The sequence below is a fragment of the Nipponia nippon genome, unplaced genomic scaffold, assembly GCF_047370975.1.
Source record: "Nipponia nippon isolate SJK-2023a ecotype South Korea unplaced genomic scaffold, ASM4737097v1 scaffold_5, whole genome shotgun sequence".
Lineage (NCBI taxonomy): Eukaryota > Metazoa > Chordata > Aves > Pelecaniformes > Threskiornithidae > Nipponia > Nipponia nippon.
In genome coordinates, this window is record NW_028262369.1 from 23872162 (window position 1) to 23889024 (window position 16863).

The 16863-nt window shown below is 43.4% G+C and overlaps 1 protein-coding gene across 12 annotated transcripts in view; it reads right to left on the reverse strand.

Annotated features, from left to right (window-relative positions):
- Positions 1 to 2127: 2127 nt before the first annotated feature.
- The window catches only part of NFIA (nuclear factor I A), a 254757-nt gene continuing 240021 nt past the window's right edge, over positions 2128 to 16863 (reverse strand). For all 12 annotated transcript variants that reach the window (XM_087730425.1, XM_009461225.2, XM_087730429.1 and 9 more), the window contains one exon: positions 2128 to 9317. In XM_087730425.1, coding sequence (XP_087586551.1) covers positions 9300 to 9317 — 18 coding nt within the window. In that variant the 3' untranslated portion in view covers positions 2128 to 9299. The remainder of the gene's footprint in view (positions 9318 to 16863) is intronic.

Below are 16863 nucleotides of genomic sequence, written 5' to 3' on the forward strand. Positions count from 1 at the left end.
AAAAGCCAAAACGCCCAACGTGTTGAAATTCGGTATAAATACTTTGTCACCACCGCGCTCATTGCAACTTCATCATCCACCACGCTATGGACCATCCTTTGGAAGGAAAAAAGGGCTCGCATCGAACGTTGGTGTTTATGGCCAGAATGGGATTTTCAGCCTGTATTTCTTCCACTGATGAAAAATCAAATCGTGATAAATGAAACCTCACTAAAACCGGGAAAGCCGGGGCAGCAGGCTTCTCACCTGTCCACAGCGCCGCACACCTTTCGATGGGCTTCACGCCGTACAAATCTCCCTGTAAGCACGTCCCATCGCTTCTCCCTCCAAGGCAGAGAAGCAAAGCGCCCGCATTTCTCTGCCTAAACACCACCCTGTACTTTTTCCACCCAAAGTTTTTAATTTTGTGTTAGCAGGCTGTTGCGTATTCTTCTTGCATCCTGAGGCAAGCTGACACATTTTGATAGCAATAAATAATAAATGGGATTTATTTCCTTAGATGCTGATGGAGACCTTTTCTTCCACAGGAAGAAAGTGAAAGTGAGAAAGAAAGAGTGGAAGAACCGGGGCGAGAAAGCAGGAGAGGGTGCCCAAGCCCCGGCCGTGGCCCCGTGGGAGCCTGCTCCCAGCACGGCTTTCACCCTGCGTGGGGCAGGGCCCGGCCGCCCTCCTGGAGCCCCTCCTGGTTCCTCCACACCACTGAAACCCAGGACAGCCTCAGCCAACGGCCTCAATAATAAAGGGTATAAATAAATAATAGTGAATCATTTCTGTAGCGGGGAGGCGATGGATGAGAGCATAGGGGCCGAGTGCGAGAAAGAGGCAGCGTTAAGGAGCCATCAGTGAGCGCAGCGTCAGCCATGCCAGCTGCAGATGGGGCGATGGGGAGAAACCTTCCCTGTGTAGTCTAATTGAATTTTTTCTTTTTTTTTTTTAAAAGCATATTTTAATTTTTCGGTGTGAGTTTGTGCAGCAATGTGCGTGGCTGGGTCCCTGTCCCTCCCTCCCATCCTGCACCCCCTGTGCTCACTGCTGCTGCTCAGAGGAAGCATCCGGCTCCGGCTGCCCCGCAGGGCCGGCTGGCCCACGTCTGGGCTCGTTTCCAAGCCAAAGGGGCACCACCACCATTTGGGCTCGTTTTTGCAGCCTTCAGATGAACTTTCTGCCCAAAAGTGGGAGCGAGTGCAGGCTCAGCACCTCCGCTCCCCCCTCATCCTCCCAGGGCTCATGGGGGTGAAGGGGGGCACGCTTGTGGCACTGCGTTTTCTGCAAGGATGGATTTGGCTTCTCCTTACCGTCTAGTCCCCTTCATGAGAAAAAAAAAAGCTGAATTGAATGGGCTCCAACCTGTCCTCAGCTGCCACACCATGCACCAGTGCCAGCAGGTGCCACGGCCGAAGCAGCAACCGGGACGTGGCAAGGGGCACGGATGGGGCCCCTGAGGACAGTGACAAAAAATTCCTTTCTGCAAATATTAATTTCTGCCCATATCTTCTAAGAAAAAGGTGTTACACAGTGAAAAACTTTAAAGAAAATTTTAAAGGTTGTAGAGAAACCTATTTTTTCCCGTCCATCGCCCACAGAAGCCTTGCGGAGAGGTGCAGGACAGCCAGGGCTGAGCAGCGCAGCTCTGCCCGGCCGGGCTGCAAGGCCCCCTGCAACAGCCATGGCCAAAATGGGGCCGACATCTGGTACTGGGGCTCTTTGGAAATGCAGTAATATTTTTAGAGTTTAGCTACATTTAAAGATATATTGTAGCATTCGCAGCGTTAATTAATCTCCTCGGTTAGTCTTCACTAGACATGCTTTGTGTCTTTACTCTGGATGATTTAATCTGCAGAGGTTCGCTGAAAATTAATCCATTTTCGTGAGAGGAACGATTTTGTGTTGATGGGACACCGACAGCATGGGAAAGTATGGCTGATGTGACAGCAGTGACTCGATTTAACCAAATACTCCCATGATTTGGGATGAAGCTACTGCCCGGGAAGCCCCAAACCCGCCCAAGTCGGAGGGCTGGCGCCGGCCCCAGCGCCGCGCACCCGGAGAGGTCAATGCCGCCACCAGCGGCCCTGCAGCCGCACACCCCCCCTGTGCCCGGCTGAAAGTAAATAACAACACAGCCTGTTAGCATTAGCAATTTTTTATTTTCCTTTTTTGTTGCATAGGAAATGCAGTACTTGCTTCCAGTAATTGTATTGTAATGTGAGAAGGTGGTAGCACTAATGGTTGAATACAAGAGTTAAACTAATCCACACCAGCTCAAAAAACCTGCGGAGACTTAGTTGAATAAGAATGGATGCCCACAGTGATTCTCAACCAATTACAATTTTTTCACAGAACACAGTAAAACTAAAATGGTAACTATGAGAGTCAATACAAGTATACTAGAGGCACGAGGGGCCTGACTCATAAAAAAAAAATGAACACGACATGGTATTAACACGGGTGTCAAGTGAATTTGCAGCAGACCTTTCACACGGCCGGTGGAAATTTTAGCGCCCCGAATTTCAAATTGACGCTGAGGGACTTGGCTGGGCCATTCTCAGGCAGCAGGGCAGGGCCAGGTCAGAGCTCAGCCGCGCGGAGAAACTGCACAGCCAGCCAAAATGGAGATTTCTCCTTGATTGTATTTCCAAAGCAAAGAATTTCGCAGACCTTTCCCCAAGGCAGCAGTCGCAGCCAGGCGCCGGCAGCAAGAACAGGCAGTGGCGGTGGATGCCAAGCCGGGCACTCTCTTCCTACCATGCTCCGTCTAGAAACTCATCTTCTTTTTTTTCCCCCCTTATATTAATTTGTGGATGCAGATAAAAGGGGGGGGGGGATTTCACCCAACACAATTGTTTTTGTTCATGCTCGAGCATAGAAGATTAACTAAGTGGAAAATAGTCTTCCCTAAAAAAAAGCATAGAAGTACAAAAGTTCACATTGTGTACAAGTGTTTGCCTTTACGAAGGTTTTCTCTAGAGCTCGGAGGTAGCGATCTAGCGTATTTTATTCCGGTACGGACAAGATCTCTTTTGTAATCGAGTAGCCTCATACCACCGTGCTACACACCCCTGGCATCGGCCAGAGCGCGGCACAGAGTCGTCCTCTCCCCTGTCTCCCCCTTTTCTCCTGCCAGCCTGCGCCTCTGGGGTGTCGGAGCATGGTCCTGCGCTGCCTCGCCTCCTCCACGGCCCCTTCCCATCCATTCCTGTTCTCCGTTGGGGTTAGGGGAGGCGGAGAGGGAAAGGGGAGGGAGAGGAAAGCCAGCAGGCACGCGTGCCGAGGAAAGCGGGGCTCGCCAAAGCGTGCGCTTGGAAAGAAAGCAAGCCATCCTCAATTTGGACGAGAAAAGCCCACCAGCCTCCCGTGTTAATAGCAAAGGAGCTTTTATGAATCGGGCCCAAAGTTTGTACAGAGTTTGTTTGAAGAAAAATATTGCAACTGTGCATGAAACTAAACAACCACATGAGGTTTTTTTTTTCTTTTTTTCTTTTTTTTTTTTTTTTTAAAGGGTTTTTCTTTCTATATGAGGAAGTCTGGTGTGAAGAAGGGTCAAGCATGGGTACCTGGTTAACCGCTGCCCATTAAGAAATCTCCCGCAATGTGAGCTCAATCTCGGTTGTGGGTTTAAAGGACTGTCCCTTAAATTTGAACTTTATGCGTCTGTTCTTCAGAGCAAGCTCTCTGAATTCTTAGGGTAGCTTTTCCAGACGAAAATCTTACCAGGCACGGATTTCTGGTCTCAAACACCATGTCCTGCCCTCTAGGGAAAAAAAAAAAAAAAAAAAAAAAAAAAAAGAAAAGGAAAAAAAAAGAAAAAAAAGAAAAAAAACCCAAAACACAAGTAATACTGAATTTAAGTAAATGTATACCTCCAAAATACTGAAAACACCCCAAATCAAGAAAAGACAGAATTTGCGTTCTCAGTGAAATATCTTTAAACCTATCTGACAAGAACCAAGTCAGAAAAAAAGACTAACATAACTTTGAGTAATATTCATACAGCTACTAAGCATTATGGAATAGCATGCATTAATATTGTACGGTTATTTTACATCACCTATATCAGAAGGTTCTGACAGACAGCGAAGGCTACCGGTGTAGAAAAATCTTACTTCAGAAGAGCAATATAATACAGATTTCACAGGCACTACATTTTAATATATCAGGTATTATGCTGGTTTTCTTATAATTCTTTCTGTCCTAAAGCTGGCATTATAACAATGACCGAAAAGGCAAGGATCGAAGTAAACGGAAAGTAGATACCAAAGTTGATATATTCTTTTCTTTTTTTTTTTTCAGATAGATTAGTGCATAGTTTTCATGCAGATAAACACTGCTATGCATTTACATTGTTGGAAAGCAGAGTGAATTGAGCCCAAGTTGTCACATTTTTGTAAATCATTTTGCCAGCCTGTAATAGCACCATGTAATGGATTTGCATTAAACATTAAATTGATTTCAGAATTGGTGACACAGTATTCACTACAGTTAAGTGCTATGGAATAGCTTCAATGTTACCTGCTATATATCAAAGCAATTTTCATCCCACTGCTTTTTTATTGGAAAAAATAAAAGGAAAATGTACTCGATACTAATTAGACTATTGCGCAGCCTTGGACTTGATGATGGCATAGCTGGGTTTACTGTCAAACAGTAATACATGCATTGACTTCAAGACAAAATTGGCATTGTAAGCTTGATTTAATGAAAATCCTGCCTAGCAGGCAGTGTTAACTTCACAAGACCTGCCTTTGACAGACCTCATGAGGTTTATTTTGTTATTTATTTATTGTTTAGGTGCCATTGAAGCTCTCCTTACATTGTCATGCCGGTTATGGTTTTAATTTTGTTCGATGGAGGCCTTCTACCAAAAAAAAAAAAAAAAAGATATTTCCAGAGACACAATGCAAAGTACAATATTAACTGACATTCTTAAAAAAAAATTCACCACAAGGAAAAAAAAACTGTTTTAGGCTATGTATCTGGGTTTTTTTGTATTTTTGTACAGTAAATATTTTATAACACTGTTACTACAAAGCTGCAAATATACGGAACAAAGAGAACTAGAGAAAGAAAAAAAAAATGTTAGAGGGATTTTGCATATTCCTGTGGGCTGACTGAATACTGTGGAGTTGAGAAAACTTGGTGTTTCTTTTCCCCTTCGACCTTAAGGGGAGGGGGAACAAGCAACAGAGACAAAGTGTACCATGGCTGCCTAAATTCGAAGCCCGTAAGTTTTTATTATAGAGGAAGAAGAATAAATAATAATGGCATTGCTGGGGTGTGCGGCATGATAAAAGCAAGTGCCCTCGCTCAAAAAAAAGAGGAAAAAAGAAAGGAATTAACTTGAGAAAAAGTCAATTCGCGCTAAGCCATTCCTAGGGCTTTAAATTTGGATGGGTGGGGGGGTGGATACAGGTCAGAGTATTTGTGCGTCTGACGGTTTCTGGAGAGAAGGAGACGGGGAGAAAAAAGTTGTTCGCGTGACTCAAAAAGAACGACCGGAGCAACTCGGAGGGGAGCGGGAACGTAACCTGATGCGGAGTCAGGGGCTACGGCCGCCGGCCCGACTCCTGCCTGCTCCTGCCTGCAGCCTGCACACCCCAAGCGGGACCCCTCCGGCTCGGCTCCCCACTCCTGGCTTGACTCAGAGGACTAAAACACTGTTTGTTCTCTACACCTGCACAGAACGGAACTGCTGTGTTTTCTGCGTGAGAGTAAGGTGAACAAAAATTTAATTTAGTGTGTAATACTTTACAACCCCTGCTGGTTAACACCCTTGACCGCCTACCTAATGTTTTAAAGCCTTTAAAACATTTTTTTTTCTCGCAATTCTGCTCAGAGTTCCCTAACTTTAGCGTCATCAAACTTAATATGACAAAATACCTTCAAAAATACAGCATACCTGTAATGTCCATTTACAATGGTTCTTCAGTAGCCTATACTTCTCAAGCATAGGAATATGCTATACCATTGAGAGAAGAAAAATAACTGTATTTAAATACATACAAAAAGGAAACGGGAAAGTTTTTAACTTAAATCCAGTTCCCAAAGGAAAAAAAAAAAAAAAGCAATTCTATGAACGCTGCCTTTATAACGAACAATCAGAAATTCCACTAAGCTAATTTGACAGAAATTTTTCCTCATTTAAACAACATTACAAAAGTCCTGCATTATAAAATAGGGTAGAATAAATCAGTGTAATCAATAAAACTATACAACATACAAATTACATATCTTCTGAGTGGGCAGTTTAATTCTCTCTCTTTGCAGCCATGACTACAACATGCTCACTAAAAACAACTAACTGCCCAAACTATTGCTTAGTTTGTTTTGTTTAAAAAAGGGTGCAATTTTATTGTATATACAACCAATTTACTGGTAATACCTTGTCTCATAGCAAGGTTCTGACAAAATGTTTGTCTAGGCTTTTTTCCCTTCACTGTGAAGCACTGAAAGCTGCTATTTTTTTTTAGTGCACATATGTCTTAATAAAGTAATGCCCAGCTAAGTGCTATAGGGAAGGCAAAGGATGCTGGCTAGAGGATGTGATACCATATACTAACAATCACACAATACAATAGAGCAAAATGACTACTCAACCACTTATCAGACACATATGAAAATCCAAAACATTTTATTTTTTCCTTAAATAGAGAATAACCAGTAAACAATTTTCAGAACTTGGAAGTTTAAAAACGTGCATATAAAAATGGGCATTATATACTTTTATTGAATGTGGATTGATTGCAGTCTGCTAATAAAAATGGGTGTGGGATCTGAAGAAAAAGGAAGTTTTTTTTTTTTAAGGCTTGCTTGTGAAAGGAACAGTTGTAAAACAAAAATTGCTTGAAGCAGGGTTCAGCTTAGTGCTTCACAGTTTGACTGCTTCTCTAAGAAGAGCCCTTCCTGCATGTGCATTCAAAATCACAAAAGTACAAAGACAAACACCTAAAACACACTGCGTCAAGTGCAGCACCAACTTTGGTCAAATAAAAAAAAAATAAAAGAAAAATTAATAATTGCTAAGCTTTTCTACATGATATAAGCAGGTATTGCATATTTTCATATATCTGGGAGAAAACAAAACAAAAAGGAAGACTCCAAATAAAATGTAAAATGCAGCAACATCCAAAAATACTGATAATCTAGCATCTACAGATCTCAGAATAGCACTGCCACTGACCATACAGGACAATAAACACTACTCCTATCTGCGGAACAACTAACATCCTATTTAATTCTAGATGTTGAAACTGACAATGGCTGACATAAAAGTCACATTTACAAAAAGTGTCTCCAAATGCTTGACTAGGGAAAAACCCCTTTCAATATAGGAACATGTGCAACAATTCCACAAATAATCGCTATCCAGGGCAAGGCACATTGATATGGAATTTTTTTTTTTGTTTCGTGCAAATTAAGAAAACAAAACAAAACATTGTTTCAGGGAAAAGATGAGGAGCAAAGTGTCTTCCCAAGAATTTCAGTTACTTGATTGTATAGGACAGTAGTAGAAACCCTTCTGAAGGGTCGAACAAACATAGTTTAAAGGCAAGTGCCTGGAATAGGGATTACAATATTGTGTCTTAATGCACTCTACTTTACCCTACATTAACTATATAAAAATTAGTTACTAACACTAGAACATGCAGAGACTTTCTCTGATTAGCTGGACTCGCCAACCAGAACGTATATATATGTATAGTATAGGAAACCTTCTTAAAGTTGCATGTGAAGCAAAGGGGTGCTCCGCTGTCTGATAGAAAAAATCACTTGCACTCTTTTTTTTTTTCTTTTTTTTTCCTTTTTTTTGTACATAAGATACAGGACGTTTGGGGTCCAAACTTTTTTTGTTTTTTTTTTTTTCTTTTTTTCTTCTTCAGCAAGTGCCCTTGCTTTGAACTGGCATAAGTTGTAAGATCAGCATCATTCGTTTCTGTATTGTTTTCTTCACAGTCCAGAAAATGTACCAGTTCAGGGACACGAAGATGTTTTACTTTCTGGACCGTTCTCTCTTATTCCCAAGGTGTTTGAGAACTGATAAACCCTATATTGCCGGAAACACGTAAAATTTGTCAGAATTGGCATAATCCATTATAGTGACTTTTAGCTTATAAAATTAACAGATATTATGATTTCATTTTAGTTATGTGCTTTGATAACAGAAAATGATTAATTAGCATTTAATGTAGTTAACATATTGTGGTAAAAGCACCATTAGATTTGTTTTTTTTTTTTTTAATTTTCCTTCAGTTTTAAAGGGATACAAGTTCAACAATAAAAAACATAAAAAGCAAAAATAGCTCCCCTTTTTCTTGCAAGGCTGTTTTTTACCCCAATAATTTAGAGTCCTGGGGTGGAAGGACTTGGAAAACAAAAATAGAATTTTCAACAATCTCTATCTTACAAAGATATTTAGCTATCCAATGAAATTGCACTTTACTCAATTCAAAATTCGATTGTTTTGATTGATTCCTGTCAGTTTCTGTCAAAACAGACCAACTTCCCCATTTCTGCGTGAATTTTTGTGTAATTGTTGAAAATTGTTGAAAAATGTTTTTTTTTTAAATGTAAGTGCAGCATTTCAAACTTTTTTTCTTTTTTTTCTTTTTTTTTTAGTGAATAGTAGTAGTTCGATGTTTTAAATCGCTCTGCAATTGAGTGGAAAAAAATTGTTGACAATGGTCTTATGGTTCATGTTACGTATCTAAGTGCCGACTGTAAAAAAAAAAAAAACAACAAAAAAAAACCTGCAATTTTTTTTTCCGATATGTTACAGAAAAACATGCTCTATGTCTGTCTGGTAAGTTATATATTGCAGAATTCAGCTACTACAAAAGTTATAGTTTAAGTGTGTTTCATGATTTCTCAAGAAGTCTCACACCTGTATGGGAAAAATCGATGAGGATACTGTAAAACAGTTAGGCTCCATATGGAAAGTGTGTTACAACAGCAAGTTGGTAAGCAGCAGCAGAGGCTAGTTCTACTCAGTGTCACCTAACGCTTACACTACCAATGAAACACTTCAAAAGTTATGAAGCCCAACCATTTCCAGCACCATATGAGAAATTACAACAGTCCTAAGTTGTCTAAAAAAAAAAAAAAAATAAAATCTCGAAAAAGTTACGGCCTTTGCCATTCAACCATAACGTTTGCCATTTCCATGTACTAGTTTGCTGTCGGTGTCTGCTCGCCTCCCCTTCCGCCAATGTGAAGTCGCTGCGCTGCGTTGCTGCTGCTTCCGTGTTACAGAGGTGGGAAGGGGTCTGGTGGTCTGTCCGGTGGGTGGTGGGAAGCGGAGACTTTTATCCCAGGTACCAGGACTGCAAAAGAGAGAGGAGAATCGTCAGCCCCGCCGCCTGCTTTCGCTGCTTCCCAAAGGGCTCCGGGCATCGCCGCCAGCCTCCTCCGCCAAGAGGGGGGCTAATTGAGACCGTGACGAATTGACCTAATTACAAAGCTTAATTAAAAATACTGTACAAATCAATATTTTTTTTTTTCGCCGACAGTCGCTGGACATAGCTACAGATGAACGCAGGGGTCGTGTCACGTTACAAGTTATCAATCTTTTTAATAGATTATGGCTTGAAGATCCCTCCAGTTCACTTTTGTCTAATCCCCTGAAAAGGCGATACACATTTGCCTCTCTGTGCCATTTATCACCCTGCAGTCAGGGTTTTCTTGGGTATTTAGGCATGTGCCAGCATAAGCATCTGTTGCTTTATACTGCCCTGCTTCAACTGTCTCGCTGGAACAGATGCATAGAAATTCAACAACAGGGCTGTTTTCTTAGGAGAAACGTGGATCGCTAGAGAAAAGCCAGGATAAAGCAAATCTGGGGGAAAGTGGATGAGCGAAAATGTCCCGTATCTCTGGCCATACTTCTGTTTCAAAACAAAACGCGGACCTCAACTAATAGCTTTTCTTTGGGAAAATATTTTTTTTCTTCCTACCCCAGAGGGAGGGAATTCCCTGGGATTTCAGCTCCGCAACAATACCGTCCTTAACCCAACCGCACAGATGCCCAGAGCACAGAAAGCAATTTCACTCTTCGATAGGAAAATAAACACCGTTGGAAGGCTGGAGTGGGCTCTGCCGGAGTCGGGGCAGTGCCACCGCACCGGGGAGACCTGACTCGGCCCCGGCGAGGTCAGACCAACCTGAACCCAGGATGAATACGAGCACTGTTAGGCCCTGGGATTGTACACGCAGGGGGATGCTACTTGGCAATGACATATTGCTGTGGGAATACACCAACAAGCGGCAACTATTTACCCTGAAGTAAAGTAATACAACAAGAAAGATTCAGGTATTAAAGAGCTGCTGCTGATACCCCACGTTTTTACTTTGGCTCCCGTAATATATGAGGTGCATACGTGTGCATGTATAAACTGACGACAAGTTTTACCAACTTTTTCCTCCGCTCCTTTTCAGCGTCTGACGTGATTGATAGCATAATCAACCCGGGGAGGATTTATGAACATTTACAGAAGACTCTGAGGCAAGTTTCATGTGGGACTTGGAGATTATGTGGTCTTGCCATGGAGGTAGGAACCAGTAAAATAAATAGCACGATCGGAGAAGTTGTCCTGCTTCCAATACACCTCATTAACTAACTCTTCCTCCGCTCACCCTTCTGAATACAAACACACCGGTCCCATATCGGCTCCGTCTATTGCCTACAGATTTTATATTTAGACTTACGCAGGCTGCAATTAAACGAAATAGTTCTCATATGTAAAGTTCATAAACAGAGAAAAGTTCTGGCAGGATTTGTGAAGCAGTGCCAAGTCCCGTTCCCCTCCCTGATTGCAGGGCCCTACTGATTTTAGGCGGGCGCAGGGAAGCTGAGCACAGGCCATGCCGGAGGCACCTCCGACCACCGCGGGCTGCAAACTCTTCCGAACTTTGCAGGGTCGTCCCTGATGCTTGCCATTTGAGCGTGACAGTCTTTGGCCGGGCTGGGAACTGTGGAAGTCCCCAGCAGAGAGTAGAGGGGTTAAAAATTCAGAGCCGATTCAGATCTATATTGCAGATGTCCAATTGGCTCCCATCGCCGCTGGCCTGGCCACACGGACCACCGGCCGGGGACGGCGCGGGAGCTGCTCTGGCCGCGCCACTCCTCTTTCACTTCAAAAGCAGATTTTTTTTTTTTTTTAAAAAGCAGGAAAAAGAGGCAAAAAGCGAGCAAGCTGCGGTTGCAGAGGTGGGGCTGGTCACGGAGGAGGCCCGGGGTGGCGAAGCGGCCGCGGCCGCGCTCCCCCGGGGCCGGGGCAGGGCCGGGGCCGGGGCCGGGGCAGGCAGCGGGGCGGCGCGCCGGGCTCCCCCCGCCCCGGCCGGCAGGGGATGCGCGCCGCCGCCCGTCGGTCCGTCCATCGGCTGGTCCGTCGGTCTGTCCCCCCGCGGCACCGCGCTCCTTCACGCATCTTGCTATTCAGCCTGCGCCTTGCAGACAAGGTTACCCCAGAGCGGCTCTGTAATCCTTCACTGAAATAGGCTTTATTGATTGCTCTGGTCTATTGTTCCCTTTTCAAGTCCCCCAAGTTCAAGTTCATCCTGGTGTTACATCATGTCTCGTTGCTAGGGGCAACCAGACAGCCCCAGACGTGACTATCATTAGCAAGAGCCGCGCTGCGCCCTCCCACCGCCCGCCAGCCGCTCTGACGTAGCAGCCCCGCTGCAAACACATTGAAGTATTTATTCTGCCTAATTTATGACCTCCACAGCAAGAGAGACCCCCACTCCAAAAACCAACACTGTTGTATATTTAATTAATCTGTCTTTCTCTGGCACTTGGGAAAGTTAGACAAAGGTCTAATTATTGTGTGTCGCTCCCCACACTTTTCTTTTTGGGGTGACTATTTGCATGGGAAAAGAAATGGCGAGGCTGGGCGCGAGTCCCCTCCCTCCAAAACACCTTTTTTTTCTCCCCTGCCCTATTGACATTTCATGAAATACTTTAGCTGCTTAAGGGAATTAGAAAAAAAAAAATCTGATGTGAATGTAACTCCTTCTGAGTTGGTATTCAGTAACACAAATCAACTCATGACATGTTTAAATTTAAATGCTAACCACACACTCTGCGAGTTACTTTAAAGGTTAGTTTTTAATCAATAGAAGTTGCTGACTCTGGAGTTTTTAGCGGCGCAGTGCAGCTCTGGGGCCTTTGTCTAGCGTTGGGCTTTCAAACTTTTTTTTTTTCTTGAGATGATTTTAGCAATGATTTGCAGACACAGAGTGCTATTGTGCTCCTGACTAGCAACATGTCAATAAAGGAGTAGAGTTACCATGCACTAGGGTGTCAATATGACTCCTGCAGACACTGCTCGGCCTTAATACCAATGAAAAACTTAATTAACCCTTACAGGATCGACCCAAACCACACGGCTATTTTTTAAACTTCCGTGCAGGGGCTCCGGATTGCCTTTACTGAAAAGCTGCTTTTACGGGATCCGAACTCCAAGCACCTCGCAAACAGCTGCATCCCGCTTCGCCTGCTCCCGCAACCCCGCTTGGATGAGATGTTTTATGGGCTGAGGCAGCAGAACAGCGAGACAGAGAGCGCATTTACCCATCAGATCCCACCAGCACCGCTCTCAGGATACCGTTTTAATTTAGAGCGTCTTACAGCTGAAACGCACACACAGAATGATCCTCCTTTTCTACTAATCATTTTAATATTAAGATCTCATATCCCCCTCAAGCCTCCTATACACGTCTAAGTCTTCCCGGATTAGGTCTGAAGAGCACCATTGTCCTTCTGAAGCACCTGTGAAACTTCTCTGTGAGGGGAGAGGAGACCTCCGTGCATCAAATGAAAACGTCTAGGAAGCGTATTATGCATTTGGAGCCCTGATAGTTGGGATCTGTCAAGTTTTTTTGCACGATTAGGGGGCTGAGAGGGGAAAAAAGAAGCCCGGATCCCTATGTTCGGATGGCTGAAGTATTTTTTGCCCTTTTTCAGAGCGCTGCTCAATGTGGTGCAGGCTATGCTCTCACGTCTAACCACCTTAACGCATTTTATCCCTTCACGTTCTGTAATCTATCTGACTGCACCCAGATGGAGATCGGTGTATTGCCTTTCTTAATTTAAAATCTCCATTTAAATCGTGTGCTATGACAATACGGTCAGGATGATATTATCTTCGTGCATTTTCATAAAAGAGCCAGTATTTTATTTCCCCTCTATTTACTTTGCGGTACTATTCTCCTAGCGAGTTTAGAGCTAAATGAATCCACTGGAGCTAAAGGTCCTACTCAGTAAAATTACTGCCACGCAGTTGTCGGTGCCACTACGGGTCTGTATTGTCCTGCCGAGCATCTCGCTGTCCTTCCTCAGCGCTCAAGGTGAAACATCAGAAAGAATTCTGCAGTCCGGCACGAGATCTTCGCTTCCCTTTCTCCAGTCAAATGAAGAAGTAATCTCATCAGGTTGAAAAGTGCTGACTAAGGATTTAATAAAGTGCCTGCAGATGTGTGTCATCTCTAAGGTATTCAACTCATGTAATGCAAAACAGTTCCACACCGAATGTGCTTATAAAATTCCATTTAACCATTGCAGAGCTCTATTTTACTGTTCTCGGAGGAGTATTATCACACTTTTTTTTTTTTTCCTAATTTACAGCACCATGAAAGTTGAAACTCTGCACTGCCAGTATCTGAGAATCCTCACAGTAGTAAGGTTTTATGAACCATAAACAATATCTACTTGACTGAATCCTAAACAGGAAGTCTGAAATGGCAATTACGTTTCTTTGATAGCGCGAGTCTATTTGTTTCTTATGCTCTTCTGGAGATAGCAGAGACACACAAAAATCCTCAAGCGACTTCTGACAATCGGGTCCTTTGTATGGGAAGAACAGCAAGGAAACACTCCGCGATTCAGGATATTTAAAAGGAAAAAAGCTGAAAGTGCCTCATTGACTCCGGTAGCAGTTTCTGCCTGCGTCAGGAGCCCAGAAACAGGCCCATTGTTTATTAAAATCTTCCTAAATCGGCCTTCCTGCACGACGTGTTTTACCCCCGGCTCTCAAGCCTAACCGTGAGCACCGCTCACGTGTTTTAAACCAGAGAGACAATCAAACGCAAACTTGTTAAATTTACTTCTACCTGCACATCTCCTGCCCTAACAATGAGACCTTTCAGTTCGTACAAAAAAGTGAGGGTTGTAAAGCAGCCCTATCTGTTTTTCAAATTAAAAAGTTAAACAAAAGTCCTCAAGGGCAAAGTTTAACGCTGCGGAAGGAGGTTGTTAATGTGGAATCCAGAACTGGGTGTGACAGTTGGCTTATTTCTCCGGGCGATGTAGGTTATTTAAGGACATTCACACGTTTGAAACTCTGACAAACTCGACACATAGGAGCTTTTGCTTCACCTAATCCACTTAGGGCTAAGACCTGGTCTGCGCTAGCCGTTTTCTTTAGGTTTCAGCCCGGTTCGGCTGCCTGGTGGCGGGACAGGTCGGTGCCATCGGGACTTCAAAGGCGGCTGCCACGGTGCTGCGGCCGTTGCTGCCCCGGGCACGGCTGCGCTTGCAGGAAGCTATCGCTGCACGGGCCCGGGCGGGAAAATCCACCTTTGATAAGCGCCTACATAAAAAAAACTTGCAGCTTTAGAGCTCGCCGGCAAAGCGTCTGTTTGAGCAGCCAAGCTGAACCTGAGCCACGACCGTCAGGCACCTGCGAGGATTCATCATGGCGCATCAGCTCAGTTGTTTTGTTTGGGGATGACATTTCAGTTATCTCAAGAACTTCAAGGCAATCAAAAACATTAAGCCCGGGAAGGTGAATCAGGGTAACGAGTGCTTCTGGTTGCAAAGATAAAACGAGAATGTAAACAGCTAGGCAGCAAACTGGTCCTTTAGACATCACCGGTGAGAGGTCCCGGGGAGGCTCTTCCCCACGGTGGGTTGTTTGAAAGCAAGGGGCCAAAACTGGGGCTTTGATGCAGTTTCAAAAGGGCTGCCAGGGTGAGTGAAGGCAGCGGCAATTCAGCTTCTGGGGCAACTGGCTGGAGGGCTCCTGCAGGTAAAGCAACTGCCTTTGGTTCACCCCACGTCTGAATTCGTCCCACTTTCCTATTGGTTTCTCCAGAGTTTCTCCAGGCATGAAATTTGATCCTACTGTGTAAACTAAAAGGTGAATATTAAAGACAAGGTCACCTTTGTGCCTATAGAAGTTATTTTCTTAGAGCTGGGATTAATTATTTAGTAATTATATTTTCCAAACTGAAATACCAAAAGGGACATAAGTAGCATGTTGGTCATCCCCAAAGGGACATAAAACAGTGAGTGAATCTTCTGGTTGTCCAACATCCACACCCAGGAGAGTCGCACGCCCCACTACGAGCATATTTATACTGTCTCGAGGAAGATAAAACCTGTCCCGGGAGGGACACTAGTCTCCAGGCGATGTGTACAGTAGCTCTGCATCCAATAGCTTTTGCGAGAACGCCAATTGTGGCAAACTGCATTAAATTACGTGCAATAATTTTGTAATATGGACTTCTGCCTGCTGACTATTAAAAATCTATAGTAGTCCAAACCACTTCTCTCCTGGGACTAACAAACTCACTTCAGGCAAGATTTCTGCTTGGGTTCAAACCTCAAGTTGGGAACAGCTAGTGTTTTTAACTCAGTCACCCCAAACCCTCCCAAACCTATGAAAACACACTCATACAGTAACTCCTGCTGTTGTTCCAGACATCTGAATGTTCCAGTAAAGCGTCCCAGCTGGCCCCAGATGTTTCTTAAGTATAAAGCAATGCTCTGAGCGCTGGACCCCCTGCCGCCTGAACCTGAAGCTCAGTGGATTAAAGATTGACTGCGCTATGACATATTCACATTTAGCCTGAATATAATACAGCAACGACTTATCAATGGCAAATGTTTGAAATGTAATCCAGCAAGCAGAGTAGGCTGGCACTTTGAATATGATGTATAAATAATGTATGGGAACTTAAGATCTAAATTAGATCTACAGGAAGAAATCTTTCCCTTTTCTCTGACTCTCTTTTAAAGTTCTCTCACAATGAGGTCATTTTTATGTCTGTTTTTCGGTTTACAATTTTGCTTTTAGACAGAGGATCTTCCTTTTACTTTGGGAACATTTTGCGAGTTACAGTTTTCCTCCAGTTTTCTAAATAGTTAAGCAAAGAAGTGAATTTATTTGTTAGTAAATTGACTTTGAAATCTGCCAAATAACTTCTAAACTTTGCGTTGTACGCTGAAAGCTAACTGCAGTAATGCTAAAGTGTAACCCTTGCTGTTTAAAAAAAAAAAGATAGTGGAGTGAAAGAGAAAGAGGAAAAAGAAAGGGAGAAAGAGAGAGAAACAATCCCATTTTGGTTTTTGTTAGAGGACGGCATACTACATAGATCAGAGACTTTTCAAAAAATAAAAACCCCCACTGTACACAAAGCACAGGAAAATGTGAGGAAAAAAGGAAAAACCTAAAAGCAGCTTAGAATGTGTTAACTCTGCCATTCTGTCAGCTTAAAGAGTATTTTATGCTTGATCAACAGCTCTCTTTTATTATGCTTTTCTTTCATTCATTCAAGACATCAAAGACCAGAACCACCAGTGTACCTGATCTACCAGAAGAACTTGTAAGGGTGTTCTAAAGAAACGGGGGTATTGGGAGCCAGACACCCCTGCGGACAAGGCAGTTCAAAGGGAATATTTCAACAATGATTACATTTTGTAAATCTTTGTACGAAAGACAGCTTATTTCCTGCTTTTTTCATGAAAAATAGATTCTATCCATTAAAGTGAGCCCACAGTATGAAAGTTACTTGAGATCTGAGGTACAGCAAGCGGATTAAGTGGATGGTGAGATGAAATCTTTGAGAGAGACCATGGCTTTCTCTGAT